The sequence below is a fragment of the Urocitellus parryii genome, chromosome 4 (assembly GCF_045843805.1).
Source record: "Urocitellus parryii isolate mUroPar1 chromosome 4, mUroPar1.hap1, whole genome shotgun sequence".
Classification (NCBI taxonomy): Eukaryota; Metazoa; Chordata; class Mammalia; order Rodentia; family Sciuridae; genus Urocitellus; species Urocitellus parryii.
Genome location: NC_135534.1, coordinates 104,163,802 through 104,181,698, shown reverse-complemented (window position 1 = coordinate 104,181,698; position 17,897 = coordinate 104,163,802). Strand labels below are relative to the sequence as shown.

Here is a 17,897-nt window from a genome sequence, read left to right as displayed (position 1 = left end):
ACCCGTGGTTAGCTTGGGATGGGCAGAAATTTTTTCAGGTAGCCACCTAAGGGGGGCACACGTGCTGCCTTCCCCCTTTCTCAGCTGTGTTTGCTGTTCAGCCTGAGAAATACGGTTTTTGCCCATTGCTGGACATACTGTCAGGTTCCTTTTCAGCCGTGTTTGGCATCAGCAGTGAGTTGTAGTCTTAGCAGATGAACGAAGACAGTGTCTGCTTGGAGTGGAAAAGTGACTTATTTTAAGCAATATTAGCTCATCACACTGTCCCATTAGTGGCATGCCTCTTGAGCATCCAGAGAAGCTGCTCTGGGGAAGGGAAGCCTGGCTTATGTGTGTTTTCACTCTTTGAAAGGTTAGAACCTAAATGTACCACGAGGTATTTCTTCCTAAGAATGATGCAATATTACAGAGAATTCTGAAGGAAACTTTATGTTCTAGTGTTCTAGGACTTTTAAAATCGAAAAATTCAATTCACCCCTTAATCCAATAATATCACCCCTTTGAGAATGTATTAGTTTGGTAGCGTCACTAACTTTGTGTGGGGGTGGGTGTGTAAGAGCAGATAAAGATTAAAAAGGCCAGTGCCAAATGATTTATGTGATTGAAAAGTGAGAAAGGAAACTTAGACTCTTTACTCTTGGTAAGAACTTGAAACAGAAGAACCATTTTTGCCTTTTAGCTGAGAGTTACCTCATCCCTGTTTGGTTTAGATGGTGGGAGTAGAGTTGTGGTAGAAGAAAACTTTAAATTTTTCCCAGTTCTAAATAGATAAATAGTTAACTGACCGTGAAAAAGGACTGATGAACTTTATGTAGCAGGCGTCTCATTGGAGTTTATTTAGATGGGGGGGGGCAGGAATCTAGAAATAACAGAAGCTGGGGTCATGGCTAGCTTGTCAGGTGATTAGATAGAGGATTTGGGTGATATCTGTAGCCAGTGCTTAGGAGAACTAGTCCACTGAATTGCCTGAAAGAAGTACAATAACTCTTTAGAATTCCTTGCAAGTGGAGTTTATCCTGACAAGGTTCAAAATTTATTTTACTTTGAATATTGTGTGGACTCAGGAGCCATTTTATTTCATGGGCCTTCTGAAAACAGCCAGGATTTATTCAAATGCTGTGATGGGTGTGTTAAGTCCAGGCTGGGCTCCTGCTCTGGATTTCTTCACTTAAAGTTAAATATCACTTTTGAACTTGAACTTTTGCTGCCTATATTGAGCACATAGGAATATAAAGCAGCCATTTGTCAGCGGGCAGCTGAAAGGCGATTTTCAGGAGGGACTGAAAGCCACTGCAGGCTTCCTGGCACACCCACTAGACCCCATGGGGAAACTAACAGGGAGAGTCGGGGGAGTCAGATGGCAAAAATAAAACCTGAGGCTAAAATCTGAATGAGACTAACCCACTAATACCCTTATGCGGGGAAGAGCACAGTGCTACCAAAGAAGAGAAAATTGAACATCTCATACAGTAGCTAGCAGGAAATGTCTAATATTTGTAGCTAACATTTTTTTTTCTTAAAAAAGTGATTTTTGTATCTTCTTTATAACTGTAGGAATACTGTGGTTCACTTTGGGGAAAATATTATAGTTTAGGCTGAGGGTAGCTTTAACTATTATAGTTGTACCCACTGTGCCGCCACAAATACCTTTTAACCAGAACCATTAACAGTGACTATGGGTATATAGAATAATCACCTTTAAGCACTACAGAATCCTGAAGAACTTTGTCATCTATTTCAAAATGCTTAAAGATCTCTGGTATAATATTGAATGCACCTTTTTAAAATTGTCTTTTTAAAACATCTTTGAAAATTAGAGTTTTGTCATAATGAAAGCACAGATTTATTCCCAAATACACTATCCTTTCTTTAGCTATGGCATGCAACCGAGTTTACTTCTGTTTAGCACATCAAGGGGTGGGAGTATTGTCAGCATGAATGTTTTGTCCAAGGACAACCAATGTGTCATTGTGGAGATAAAACAGAACTAGGCTGCATTCCTATGGCTCCTGCAGGGTCTTTGTAGCAATTTGGAGAACTTTCTAGTCATTTTAGGAAAATAAGGTACTTAGGAATTTATAGTTTTTTTTTAATAAAAGAAAATCATTTTGGAAATCACAAAATCAATCATTCTGTCGCTTTTAAAAAGTGCTTTGATGTGTTCTGGTAATTAGTATTTACTGCCAGACGAACGTCTCTGGGGCATTTTAATTAATGGGTGACTTGGCCAGATGAGCTTCTGATGGCAAACCTTCATAAGAGCTTATTTTTATGTTTCTCAAGAATAGCTGTCTCTTCAAAGCTCTTTAATTAGACAAAGTTTAGCAACTAAAACATATTATTAGAATAATTAGGCCTCTCTTAGGAGAAATAGGGGGTCAAAGGAGCAGGTACTGTTAGAGAATGGCCTCTTAAAATAAAACATAGCGTTCTACATCTGATGGATGTCCAGTTCTTTAACAGCTTATGTTAAGTTACTGTCCCTAGTCACAGACTTTGTGTTGTTTAAAGTTCATATGACAGATCTCACCAAAAGTCTAAACACACCAGAGTATAAGCTCGTTTATCACTACCTCTGAACTCCCATTGGAAACTGTGTTCTAGTCCTTTAATGGCCCAGCCAAAGACTTTTTATTTTCTCTTTTTTCCTATTAATTGGTAACTTGGAAATAACAATAATTATTTTAAAGGAAGTGTTTCAAAGATCTTGTGCATGGCAAATAAAAATTATAATAGTTTTTAAAAAATTTCTTAATTATTTATTTATATGACATGTTTTTAAAGTTACTATAGTGTTCATACTCCAGAATTTTATGTTCTCTATGGTCAGGATGTGGTTTGAGTTTTTTCAAAATCTGCTGTATAGATGGATTATATCACCTGGCTTTCTTTCTTCACCCTTCCCCTACCATTTCTTGCCCCAAGTTCTCAGTCTTTGCACTAGTAATGATGTTTTACCCTGAATTTCCTTTTTGTGATGGGTGTGGGGAGGAGGTAATACCTGACTGGTCCTGTGGGTGAGATGTCACCAAGTCAATCTGGTGATCTGGTGGTATTAGTGGAGCTACTTACTATTGATAAACAAACAGCAGTACATTTTTCTATATTGTCTAATTTTTCACTTTCCTACTATTTCAGGATGTTTAGAATGGCAAATATGTCCTCTTTCCTGCTAAATCAGTTGGTTAAAGGACGGTGCTGATGACACTATTAAATATTTCAATCAGAATATACTGTATCACAACTAAGATTTTTAATCGTTTCAGTTGTCATGACCTGTATGTGTTGGTTTATGAAGAACTGAGTCATGGATATATATGTCATTGATTCAGTGTAAATCTGCTGCCATTATTGGATAGTATTTAAGGAACTTCCTGTATTGATTAGAAATCAAATTACTTTTTAAAAATTTGAGGATGGCCCAATTTATAGATTTATAGAATTTATCACATGGATATTCTTTAGTAACATGTATTGATGCTGTTTCAATACTGTGACTGAAAGATCTGACCAGAACAATTGTAAAGGAGGAAAAGTTTATTTAGAGGCTCACGGTTTCAGACACCAGACATCTCAATCCATAGACAGCAGGCTCCATTCTTCAGTGCTTGAGGCGAGTCAGGACATCATGGCGGAGGGTGTGGGAGAGAGAAGCAGCTCACGTGATAATCAGAAAGGGTGGGGGAGGGTGGAGATAGAGAGAAAGAGGTGTTCCATTCTCCAGATACAAAGTATATACCCCATAGCCATGCCCCCCATGAACCACTTTCTCCAGCCACAACCCAGTTAATCCCATCAGGGAATTGATTAATTGATTAGGTTAAGACTATGCCCGGTCATTTCTCCTCCAAAGCTTCTTGCATTGTCTCACATGTGAGCTTTTGGGGGATACCTCACATTCACACCATAACATGATATCATCTGTAAAAAATTAATAGCATAGTTTTAAAAACATTTGGTAAGCCCCAAAAATGCAGATACAAAAATGTAGGCATGTTGCTGATCAAAGTGTAGAACTTCAACAGAAGAGATACTGGCCTGAACAGAGTCCTGAATAAAGCATTTCTCTCCCTTGGCAATGCCTGCTTTTTCTTAAATTGCTGGTTTAGGGACTCTTGCCTTTTAACTCACCTTTTAATGCAGGAAATACTTCTTATCTTTATGTGTGCATTAGCTAATGTATGTGTAAGCTTTTGTAATGGGGAGTATGACAAGCAAGGTGTTGAGTGTTGTGATTCTTGAAAAATACCATTAAACCCCCAGAACACTTTTTTTCTTACAGTTGTACAAGTGTGTTGGTATGCACACTTGGGTGTAGCAGGATTTATACTTAAAATAGTTGGGTTCTTATTATTACTACTGAGTTTTTATGGCTACAAATCAGGACTAGAAACATGTTTTTCTCATTTTATTTGTTTTACTCCTTTAACTCAGCCATTTGGTGGGGCCTCCAATCCATCCCACCTGAAGACTACCTTTTGATATTATACCAACATCCAAAATGGGTACTGACTATGCTCTTCTTCAAAACAGACCACCTGGTGGCCCATGGTAGAATGGCAGAAAAGGAAGCCCGTCGGAAGTTCAAACAGATCGTCACAGCCGTGTATTTTTGTCACTGTCGGAACATTGTCCATCGTGATTTAAAAGCTGAAAATTTGCTTCTGGACGCCAATCTAAATATCAAAATAGCAGGTAAGAAGTGTGCTGAGAATGTAAGAGAGGGTCAAAGATCTTTTCCTGCAGGGTTCTTAAATTCGGGAATTATCTATTTCCGTCTATTTAGAAAGATGTACTGGGAAAGTAGGGGAAAAAATTTTTTTTAATATATTTTAGTTGTTGATGGACCTTTATTTATTTATATGCAATGCTGAGAATCAAACCCAGTGCCTCACACATGCTAGATAAGTGCTCTACCTCTGAGCTACAATCCAGCCCATAGATTATTTTTTAATAGCCTGAAAATTTACAAACTTTCAGAATACATTTTTTAAAATGTAGTATTAATGGAAACTAGGCTATGGGAAAGAAATAAAAGTATGGTATTTAAAATTCTATTATTTTGGTTGATGGGTTCTTTTTAAATAGGAAGAATAAAAGGTAGAATAAAATGGAAAGGAAAAACTGATAAGGTTGTGTGCCCTCTCAGCTTCAGTTGAAGAGGCTGATTTATGTCACTACCAACATAAAACATGCTTATTCTGAAGGCTGTGTTTTATGGTAATTTAGTAAGAGTAGATCATCTAGTGGCTGACTGGCAGTCCAACCTTCCCTCCCCGCAAAACCATTTTTATTAAAAGCTGCTTCATCTCTTGAGATGCTAAAAGGTGAATTTAGGACCTCTTAAGGTTTTTCTGAGCATTTTTTGGATACATATATAAATATATGTGTCCAGATTCCATAAGTTTATTAAAGATGATACTCAGGTAGTTTTAACTAATCTTTTTTTTCAGTCTGCCTTTTTATCTCCTCGAATTTCACTAATCTGCCCATCTGACAGTGCCTATAAAGCACTTCCACTGTAACTCTGCTCATGCTTCAGTTTTACTAAACTATCAGCATTTTGCCTAAAGAATACAAGCTCACCATCTATTGATAGAAGAAAATGATTACAGTCCTTATAGACACTATAAATAATAAGCCATTTTGGTTTTCTGATCATTTCTCTCATCTCCCAGATTACAAAGGGAGCAGTTCATATAGAGAGCTGAAATGTAGTTTCAGAATCATTGCCTTGGAAGATCAAGATGACAAAAGCAGTTCTAAAGATTTTCCTCCTTGGGCTAGGGCTATAGCTTGGTGGTCGAGTACTCATCTAGAATGCCAAGGCCCTGGGTTCAATCCCTAGGACCACAGAAACATAAAACAAAAACCTAAGCTTACTCCCTTAGTAGGCTGGAAGATAAGAAATAAAATTTATATCATATGTCAAAGTACCTATAATACCCTTGCTGGCTGGCAATTCTTTTGCCTTTCCTTTGTGTAGGTTCCCTTTTACACCCTTGGAATGTCACCTAGGTTTTAACTTATATCAGGCTGATCGCTGCACTCTGGTATAGAACTTTCATATCATTTGTAGACTCTTTTAGGGCTAGCTCTTACATAGTGTATAAGGTTAAGACTTTCTTTATCTTACAAGAAAATCATGTTTTTCCTTTCCTCTTGGGTCTGTTTTATTTTCTCCAACCATCTCTAGATTTTGGCAGTTCCCACAGAAGTGGGTTGCAGCCTGGCAATTTTAAATCCTCTTTTGTAACTATTGTAGCTTCAATTAAATTAATAGTAATAAAATCTACCAAACTTCCACAATCCTTTTTTTTTAAATTTTTTTTGAGAGAGAATTTTAATATTTATTTTTTAGTTTTCAGCAGACATAACATCTTTGTTTGTATGTGGTGCTGAGGATCAAACCTGGGCCGCACGCATGCCACATCCCCAGCCCCACTTCCACAATCCTTAGAAGTATGATAGAATATATTAACTCTTACTTTTGCTGTAACAAATCACCATACTTAGTGACTTGAAACAACAAAGATTTTCACTTACATTTCTGAAGATCAGTAACCCAGGGCTAAAGACAAAATGCTGGCAGGGCTGGTTCATTCTGGAGATTCTGAAGAGAAAAATCTAGTTTCTTGCCTTTTTTCAGCTATTACAGGCTACCTGCATTCCTTGGTTTGGGTCCCCTAGTCATCATTGCAGCCTCTTGCTTCCATTGTCACATCACCTGCTCATAGCTCTAGTCCTCCTGATTCCATCTTGTAAGGACCCTCGTGATTACACTGGACTCTCCCAGATAACCCAAGATAATCTTTCCATTTTAAGATCCTTAATCACTTCTGCAAAAAGTCCCCTTTACCATTTAAGTTAACACATTCACAAAGTATGGGCTTTAGAATTTAGATATATTTGTTGGATCATCGTTGGGGGGAATCTTTGGATTACAGACTAGGGTTGTAAATTGAAAGAAAGCCCTCTTCATGTTCTGTTGTTTTATTCTTCCTCCACTGACACAAAATTAAAGTTTTAAAAGTATGTTTCCTTCGTTCTTAATTTTGAATTTAGAACAGTTTTGACTCAGTTAAAGAAAATTCCTATGTCCTTTAGTTTTTGCACTGAGGAACCAAGAGTAAATGCAGAGTTCATTGATGATTGAAATTGGAAACTACTGAAATATTTGGGTAAGGTGATTTTTAGGTCCCCCTTCCCCCTTCCTCCCTTCATTAGTAGTTAAAACAAATCCAAGTATTCACAGTGAGAGTCTGTTACCTGCTGGCATGTCATTGTAGACTCCTGGCGGTGTTGGCAGCCAGCCTTGGGCTCTCTGTGTATAACACATATACTTTGGCAAGATTTTCAAATTGATCAACCCACAGCCTGCATTTTTATTGTTTGTTTTCAGAGCAAAACAAAGATTAAATGAGCACCTCTAGTATTATGGCCTGCTACAATATGTAACATTTTTCTTTGCTTATGCATTTTTTTCTCTTACATGCCATCATTACTCAGTTTCTCAGTCATTGCCTGTACTTCCTTTATCACACATAAATTAGATCAAATTCTCATTCTCATCTGCCAGATTTTCTTTGAACTTAATGGACCAGGGGGAGAAATGCTTCCAGTTTAAGCTGAGTAGAACATGGCTAATTATGGAGGGTAGCTTGGATGGTTTTGACAGGAGAAGTTCAGATAGGTAATGAAATCAACTTTAATTTTAAAAGCTAAAATAACTTTCAGATCTCTGATCTTTTTGGTCCTTTTGGATAAAGCATTTTAAATCTCAGTAAGAAGAAAGTACTGTGTGTGAAAGAAACACGAGAGAAAACGAGACCTTTTTGTTTTATTTAAGATATTAGTTTTAAGCAGCTCATCTTTAAAATCATCATACATGTACACTAGCTAATAAAATTGGAACTAATGAAAATTCAAATTAAAGCAGGGTGTGGTGGCCCACTCCTCTAATCCCAGCTATTTGGGAAGCTGAGGCATGATAATAACTGGTTCAAGGTCAGCTTGGGCAATTTATCGAGACCCTGTTTCAAAGTTAAAAGTAGGAAGGTCTCAAATAGCTTTGTGGTAGAATGCTCCTGGGTTCAATCCCTAGTTACCACCAACAACAACAAATCAAATTAGGAAATGTTAGAAATTCATGTTTTCCTTATGATTTTAAAAATCATGCATTCACTATAGAAGATGAATAATTGTTCTGGGATGTTTGTGTTTATTTTTGTATGGATTAATGTGGCAGTTTGTGTATTATTTGATACTATAAAAATCTAGCTATTACAAGTACCCATGCTAGCCTAGCTATCTTAGACTTGTGCTCCCTCAATGTGAAGGTGAACTTCATTTTGAGGTATTATAAGAGTCAAACATCATTTCGTAGTTCACAGTTTTTTTGTGCTTAAATTCTTATCTATGAATTTTTGTTCTGTTTCTAGAGAATGAAACCCAGGTAAACAACCAGTTTCTTCCTGGTTTTAGAATTTAAAATTTTTTCTTAATGGCACAAGCAAACCTGTCTTGAGTAAAAATTTTTAAAAGATGTTTTCATTATTAGTAATGCAGTATAAACACTGATCATTTCCAGAATAAAGAATTTTATTTCCAAAAGGCAAAGTTACCAAACCCGGGACTAAGAATTTGCAGTGGTTCTTACTTGTTGTTAAAACAATCTGTGCTTGGGTAGCAAAAAGAGCAAACAGAAGCTCAACCCCGTGTATTCAGCCAGCAAATGTTTTGACCTCCAAATGTTAACATCAGAATTAGGCTTTGCATGGTTAAGTCCTTTACAAAGTATTTTAACATATATCACTTAATTTCATAATATTTGGCATATAAATATAACTTACTAGAAAACATTGAAATCCTTTCATCTTCTGACACAATTCACTTTCCAAAACCTTGAATTTCTTATAAATGAGTGCCCATGTAAAGTTTCTTTCATATAGAGCCCCAAGCTGGGAAAAGAAGAGGATTCTTGGCCTCTGCCTTTTCATTTTTTAATGCTTCAGGTATGTGAAGTTCCACAGAAAATCATGAAGGCCTGAAGAGATACAACCTGGCTCTCAGCATGTGGCCTGCATCCCTGGGTGATGGCCACATGATAGTTCAGTGCAATAGAAGAGATGTTACAGGCACATCATGGTTTGTTGCCACACCAATGGCACAGTCTGATTACCACAGTATTTTAGGAATGAGGAAACCTTTATTTTATAAAATTCGAGTAGATTGTGTATCCCATTTGTTGTTTCACTCCCACCAGCTAGCACATACCTGTTCTGTAGTAGGTGCTCAATAACGTCACGGACCTGAATTTCACAGCGGTACTAGTAAAGACATGAATACCCTATTGAGGACCTAAATGAGATGAGACTTAAGAGATAATAGGATCAATAACGTAGAGAGACTCCTAGAAGCTTAGTCAACCAGCAGATGCTGATAAAGTGATATGTGCAGGCACTGATTGGAGGCCTTGGGGATACAAGTGGCAGATATAAATATCCCTTGGAAATAACAGTCTGATGGGGAGAGATAGACAAGCAAATAAGCTCTCAAGGAATCTGTGAAAAGGACAAAATCTGAGTAATGTGATAAAACCATGGCAAGCTATTGCTTTTAACTAGGATAGTCAGAGTTGTAAAAGCAGAAGGAAGAGCAAGGCAAAGGCCCAAGAGAGATGAATCTAATATACTTGTGAGGTAGGAGAAAAGTCAGCCTGACTGAAGATGATAAGAGGAGAAGGGGAAAGAGTTGTAGTGGGGGAGATGGCAAGGGCCGGCTGCTCGTGTTGGGACTGTGGGGGTTCATTTTTATACCAGTGAAAAGCTCAGTTGCAGAAGCATGACAACACTGGCATGAGTATAGCATGTTTGCAAACAAGGCAGGAAAGACAGATTTTATACTAGATCATGAAGTTATTTGAATGCAAGGCTTAATAAATCAGGGTGACAGGGGAGAGAAAGTGGGAGTAGGGAAAGGGACAGGAAGGGTAATAGGAAGACCAGTGAAAGAAGGGCTGCCAAATGGTAAAATCCTGCATGAGGACGGTGGTAGTTGACACGGAAAGGCAGGAGAGGGCAACAAGGTACCAGGGAGAGTGGAAGGAAGGTCTGGATAATCAATCGGATATCTGGGCCAGGAGGAAGGAACTTTCAAAGATATGTTTAGAAATACAGATTATGTTAAGCTATCAAATTAAAAATGGTGTTATCTGATTTTTTTAATGGTTGATGAATTGCTATTTGAAAGTAATCTTGTTTCCAAAGATTCAGTAGAAAAAATTTTATACTTAAAAAGAGACTGCCTAAATAAAAATTTTTAAAAAAATTATGAAGTATATCTGGCTTACTCCCTGAAGAAAAGTTCTTTCAAATACTCAGATGTTATGAGAATGTTTTGAAAATTGTGGAAACTTTTTTTTTTTAACCTAAAAAATTTGGAAACTTTTCTCTTGAAATGTTGACTCCCAGAATGGGCTCCCTGAGACAGTTTCCACTCCCGTGTTATTGTTTTAGTTGGCAGACAGCAGAGATCTGAAGGGCAACTACAAAAAGCCAGTATTTTGGAAAGACTTTTCAGAGTGCATGGATTTAAGGTACTATGGAAATTTTTGACCTTAATGCAGTGAGAGGAAGACTGTCACATTTTTTTAAAAAAATGAGAAATCAAAGCATTTTGTAAGTCCAGTCATCACTCATTCTCAGTAAGAATATACTGAAATGCTATCATATGGAAAAACAAGGTTGGAATCCCTGGATTTTGGGAAACTCTTCTACAGCATAGTGCTTGAGAATGTCCCTGACTGTCCTCGGGAAGTTACTGTGCATCATGCATTGTATCAATCCAAATTTAATTTTATGATTCTGACACTATTTAGGTTATCATTCAATGCACCTTCCTGATTGACAGGTTGATAAATTGGTACCCAGAGAAGGCTATCATGAGTCCTAAATTCAAGTCTTAATCAAACCTAGGAATTTTAACACCTCCACCTGTGTCTCTCCACGACATGGCATGTGACACTCAAGTAGAAGGAGGTGCTGAATAGCTTTCATGTATTGTTGACCATTGGGAAAGTAAAATTTGAAAAATTATTTTCTTCTGAATCCTATTTCTAAGGCTAGACTTTAAGTGAAAATTATTCCAAAGGTATTTCAAGTACACAGGTGACTTATTTTGTATGAAAAAAATTTAAAATTAAAATTCAAACAAGCAGATTTTTGTCAATCATAGTTTTAGATTATAAGTGAAGTCTTACTAATCTTGAAAAGTGATTGCATCCTGCTAGGATCAAGGACGATTTTCAGTTTTATAGGGTTTCATTCACGATAGTTCTGCTACCAACACAGAAGCATCACTTCTCTGGTTTCCCACACAGCAGAGGAGAATGAACTCATTTAAGGTGGGGTGATGCAGTCTGAAATGACCCACTTCAAACACACTTTTAATCAAATGCTTGAATTTTAAAATTCATGCACATTTTATATTCTATTCAATATCATTTATATTCATGCTAGTATCTATTAACTACAAGTCACTTATTTGGGCATAATTGGAAAACAAGGGAACTGGTTGGCGGTGGAGAATAGAAAAGGAAAGGACACAGAGGGCAGGAAAGAAATGGAAACTTTTGCTTGAAGGCCTGAGGCAAAAGAAGGGAAGTGGTGGGAAAGGAACCTGAGCCTGAGTGCTCGCCTCCTCCAGCCAAGGGAAAAGGGAGCTGAGCTGAAGGAAGGCAGTTGTAGCGCAGTGTGCTTGTTCTACCAAATCATGGAGATTTCAGATGGCTCTCTGTCTCTGAGCACATGTCGTTTAATGTAATGGAATGATAAGTATGTGAAGTAATCAGTATGTTAATTGGCCTAATCTAATCATTCCACATCATTTCATACCCCTATTATAATATCACATTATATACCATGGGGATACATATTTATTACTTGTCGGTTAAAAATACAAATGAGTAGAATATGGATAAGTGATTAAAAGCCAGAGTTGCACCTTAATCTATAAAATACCTGGAATAAAGAAAAATAAATTTATCAGCATATTTTTGAAGCTGTAGAAAATGATAAGTTTAAGAACCTTAAGTAATCTAAGGATGATTGAAGACAATTAGGTGCACATTTACCTGTAGTTTCTAATTCATGATGTTTTAAAAGAACATTGATATTCTGTTTACAGTGTTGTGATATTATTAGTGGGTGTAGAAACTGTAAGAACTTTTATGAATCTACTCAGGACCATGTTTCCCCAACTATTTTTCTTCCATGATCATAAGATCCTCAACAATATCGAGATGTTGGGAAGAGACTTAACAAGTCACCTGGCGTGTTCCTTCACTTTGCCTCAGAAGCCTTCATTGTGTTGTGGAAAATGTGACATAAACTTAAAAGAGATGTCAACAAGAGTGAGACTGGTAGGTAGGCTTTGCTAGGTGCCAAAATATCAATAAAAGTTCCCGTTAGCCCAGGATCTGATTCTTGTTTTTATGACTCATGAGATATATATTTTTTATCAGTTCTCTTAAAAATCATAAGATAGCAACTATAATATTTATATTTGTTTTCTTAGTGTCCAAAAAAAAAAAAAAATCAGTTTGCTCGTAGTCAGCATGGGTAATTCACATTTAGACTTTTAAAAGCATCCTGCTATGTGTGATCTTTTAAGTTGTCTTTGCTCAGGCACACAGAACACCCCCCCTTTTTTTTTCCTTTCAGAACACCCTTAACTTAACACCTCAGTTAGCATATAGGATCTTCTCCTGGCCAGCAGTTTCTGAATCCTCAGGTTCTCAGTGTTCCTGGGGTTTCATGTCATAAAAAATGGTAATGGTTTCTATTGCCTTTTCTATTTTTTAGGTATCAATAAATTAAGTCATTATTTAGATCTTCCTACCCTTCTTAAATATTTAAGAGAGCTGAATAAAATCAAGTGTGTCCAATTTGCATCAGCCAAATTATGGAAGCAGCCTAGGTGTCAGTGGATGAATAGATAAAGAAAATGTGGTATATATTTATATGCAATGGAGTGTTTTTTCCAGGCGTAAAGAAGAACATAAGTATGTTATTTGCAGGAAAACTAGAGAGTGTTGTGTTAAGCAAAATAAGTTCAACTCAGAAAGTCAAAGGTCATATGTTTTCTCTCATATGTGGAAGCTAGAGACAAAAACAGGAAAAGAATGATATGGGGGGATGAAAATAGAAGGGAGACCAGTAGAGTAGAGAAAAGGTATTTAGGGGAAGGAGGAGGGGAAGGAAAGGGAAAAGGGACATGATATTGACAAAATCATACTGTTATATTGAGTGTGTGTACAAATCCCACTATTTTGTATAATTTCAATGCACCAATGAAATCTGGAAAAAAAATTAAAATTTAAGTCAAGTGTGTCTACCTGCTATCAGGGAACAAATGAGCATGTTTTCACTTAATCATTCCATTTTTTTACTCAGTTTTAAGTAGTTGATTACTATAACAGTTTTTATTAGGATGCAGTTTTTCATTGTATTTTGTTAAATTTACTCATATTATGAACCACTGGATTATACAAAACTTAAGGAACGTTAGTATTGAAATTTCAAATTAATGAGTATAAAAATAATTCTACAACACTTCAAGACAAACTTTGCTAGTTTCATGAATTATTTTCATTTGATCACAGTTCTTGTATAACATCAAGATGTGTTTCTAGGGCCTCAAAAGTCAAAATTTTTAAATTAAATATATTTTTATATAGACATAATATATACATACTACATACATATAAATTTTATACACCTATTTCCTTTTCCATATAAATTTTATACACCTATATTTTTTTTCTGTCAGTCATGCAGCTATTATTTGCAATTTGATTTATTTAGATTAAGAAATATCCACATTCATAATGTATTGTTTGCAAAGAAGTGATTAGGCATAATAGCCTAGAACTTGCTTGCTAATCCATTTTATCATTTAAAAACAAAACATGAAAACGAACAAGTTTGTGTTTTAGGTTCAAATATGTAAGCATTCCAAATTCTAGATCATGAAATGTTTCCATCTATTTTAGGCATTATAATCTGAATATATATGTGGTTTCCAAACTAAACATTATATATCAATTTGAAATGCATACATTTGCTTACATAATTTAAGTAAATTAGTATGAGTCACTTCTAAAATGATTTGTCTAAAAATTCATAAAGAAGTTTTAAATCAATTTTAAAATAATATGCTTATGTTAAAAAAATATATTTTATTTCAAGTTACTACTATATCATAAATCATGCAAAAATGACAAAATTATACTTTATATTTCTTGAGAGATTTTAAGTTAATACAATCTTTGGAAAGGAGTTTGAATCAAAGAAGTGGAAAATAATGGTTAACTATACAATTAAATAAATTGCAATTTTCTTTATATGATAATCCAAGTGTAATCTTGGTTTTCTTTATCATATTGAGAGATTTTTCTGAACTCTGGATAGAATTTTCTTCAAGAAAACCCTGTTTCTCTATGATTTACCAATTACCCCCTGAAATTTTCCTTAAAACTCATCATAGGATGATTAAAATTACACACCTAGCTGTGTAATTATTTCATGTGTACCTTCCTTGCTGGGCTAATCCCTGTGAGGCAAGGACCCTGTCTGTCTTGTTCTCATTGCATGTGTGTGGGCCATCAGAAGATTTGGAGTACTCCTATTAGCATATCTACACATTGTCTTTCAGGTGGGTTGCTATTCTTGGGCCTCATCTGAATTTGTGTATTCTATTAGCTTTGACTAAGCTTTTCATTACCTGCTTATAACTTCTGGGTAATATTTTAGAGTTTCTTAAATGATAATCCCATCTTTTTTCTCAAAAATAGTTGTTTTTTTTTTTTTTTTTGGTACTGGAAATTGAACCCAGGGATGCTTAACCACCTAGCCACATTCCCAACCCCTGTTTTAGAGATTAGGTCTCCCTAAGTTACTGAGGCTAGCTTTGAACTCATGATCCCACTGCCTCAGCCTCCCAAGCTGCTGGGATTATACCTGTGCACCATTGCAACCGGCCCGCATATCTTATTATTTTTTAATTTGGAAAATATTGTTATTATACCTGTATACTGTATTTCCACTTGATATTTTTAATTTGTTGAGAATATGAAATGGATTCATCATGTTATATAAAAGGCGCACTAAAATTTTATATGGCTTGCTCACCTATCCATATTAGAAACTTTTTGAATAATTAGGCTTACTATTCTAATTGTTATAACTTAGAATTATGATTGTAATAGTACTCAGTAATATTTTCAAGAATCTAATGAGTATTATTTACATATCTTATAGAAAGTATCTCATTATAACCTGTTCACCTACTCTTACCAAGTTTGATGTAAAGATTCTATGTAGGGGAGGATTTTTTGCTTTGGGGCTTTTTATGAGAAGGGTTAGGATAGTGCTGTCTCTAATAGAGTGGTGGAGATTCATTTATTGCTTCATTTTAAAATAGCTGTGTTCAGTGGTCCTACCTGTTAAGAAATATTGGGGGAAAATACCAAGTCAACCACTGAAAATGCCCATATAATGATGGTTCAAATTCCCCCCAAAATAAGTTGATCACTTGATTTTCCCCCCATGAGGAAATTTTCTTTTGTATATATGTGCTTAGTCTGTGAGTCAGTCGTTTTTGGCATTACCTCTTTATAACTTCTAGTCAGGAAGTTCAGCCAGAGGTTGGAGTGATTACTAAATACTGAGGACTTCCCAAAACCTGTTTTTTAGAGTGGACTAATGTTATGATTCCTGGGAACTTTGAAACATCCTTCATCACTACCATAATTCTGAGATCTACACAATTGACTCATATTTTGTTCAATTCCAAATAAAGCCTTTGGGCCACATGATTTCTCAGCCAGTAAGATTGTAGGGGGAAAGCAGAATTAGTTCCTTATCTCTGTCATGTTCCATTTTAACAGTCCATATAACTGTCCGACTCCTCCTATTTTATATGTTTTTTCCACCAATGTTGATCTTTGGTTCTTTGAGTTATTTCTACCAGGAACACCAAACAACTTGTTCCAACTCCCTTCTCCTTTTAAGTTCATTGAGAAATTAGTCAAGGGCCAAAGTTATTTTTACTTTTTGTTTTTGTCTATAATGCAGTCACCATATTACGGTTTAAGTCCTCAGAAGCTTTCAGATTTGAAAAAATGGAGGATCTTTTTTTTTTATTTTTTATTTTTTTATTGGTTGTTCACAACATTACAAAGCTATTGACATATCATATTTCATACATTAGATTGAAGTGGGTTATGAACTCCCAATTTTACCCCAAATGCAGATTGCAGAATCACGTCGGTTACACATCCACAATTTTACATAATGCCCAATTAGTAATTGTTGTATTCTGCTACTTTTCCTATCCCCTACTATCCCCCCTCCCCTCCCCTCCCATCTTCTCTCTCTACCCCATCTATTGTAATTCATTTCTCTCCTTGTTAATTTTCCCATTCCCCTCACAACCTCTTATATGTAATATTGTATAGCAATGAGGGTCTCCCTTCATTTCCATGCAATTTCCCTTTTCTCTCCCTTTCCCTCCCATCTCATGTCTCTGTTTAATGTTAATCTTTTCTTCCTGCTCTTCCTCCCTGCTCTGTTCATAGTTGCTCTCATTATATCAAAGAAGACATTTGGTATTTGTTTTTTAGGGATTGACTAGCTTCACTAAGCATAATCTGCTCTAGTGCCATCCATTTCCCTGCAAATTCTATGATTTTGTCATTTTTTATTGCTGCATAGTATTCCATTGTGTATAGATGCCACATTTTTTTTTATCCATTCATCTATTGAAGGGCATCTGGGTTGGTTCCACAGTCTAGCTATTGTGAATTGTGCTGCTATGAACATCGATGTGGCAGCATCCCTGTAGCATGCTCTTTTAAGGTCTTCAGGGAATAGTCCGAGAAGGGCAATAGCAGGGTCAAATTGTGGTTCCATTCCCAGCTTTCCCAGGAATCTCCAAACTGCTTTCCAAATTGGCCGCACCAATTTGCAGTCCCACCAGCAATGTACAAGAGTACCCTTTTCTCCACATCCTCGCCAGCACTTGTTGTTGTTTGACTTCATAGTGGCTGCCAATCTTACTGGAGTGAGATGGTATCTTAGGGTGGTTTTGATTTGCATTTCTCTGACTGCTAGAGATGGTGAGCATTTTTTCATGTACTTGTTGATTGATTGTATATCCTCCTCTGAGAAGTGTCTGTTCAGGTCCTTGGCCCATTTGTTGATTGGGTTATTTGCTATCTTATTGTCTAATTTTTTGAGTTCTTTGTATACTCTGGATATTAGGGCTCTATCTGAAGTGTGAGGAGTAAAAATTTGTTCCCAGGATGTAAAAAATGGAGGATCTTATCGCAATGTTTTCCAGTGAAGGTGGTTCATTTAAGATCAATTAGTATATTCCCACTTTACTTTTTTCCTCTGCTCTACACTTCCAAACTGGTTGTTTTTATATAGCAAGGAAATGAAGCCAAGTTACCATAGATAGAGTGGCTGTCGATTGTAGCTGTATTGCCTTACCTTGGAACTGGCTGGTTATGCCTAATCTGTTTATATCTACTTCAGATTGTTCTTTGGTCAGCCAAAAAAGAAGTCAAGGGTGTTTCCTCTGAAATGGACCAAAAAAGAAAATTTCCTGTTGCAGTCTCCTGATTTTTAAATTAGTGCCATCCTTTCTTCCCTCTTTCCTCTACTATATTACACATATCTAAGTGATGATACACTTATTTGGGGGCACATAATGTCACTCCTTCATATAGACCCAGGCTCCTGATCTTGCCTAGAACAAAGAAGTTCAAGTCTCAAAATTGATAGTAACACTGGTATTTAAACCATCCTAGAAGACAGACATATGGTTCAAAT

The 17,897-nt window shown here is 36.2% G+C and overlaps 1 protein-coding gene across 3 annotated transcripts in view; it reads left to right on the top strand.

Moving 5' to 3' along the window:
- The window catches only part of Sik3 (SIK family kinase 3), a 240,151-nt gene that overhangs the window by 161,290 nt on the left and 60,964 nt on the right, over positions 1-17,897 (top strand). For all 3 annotated transcript variants that reach the window (XM_026396325.2, XM_026396326.2, XM_026396324.2), the window contains exon 4: positions 4,534-4,695. In XM_026396325.2, coding sequence (XP_026252110.2) covers positions 4,534-4,695 — 162 coding nt within the window. The remainder of the gene's footprint in view (positions 1-4,533; positions 4,696-17,897) is intronic.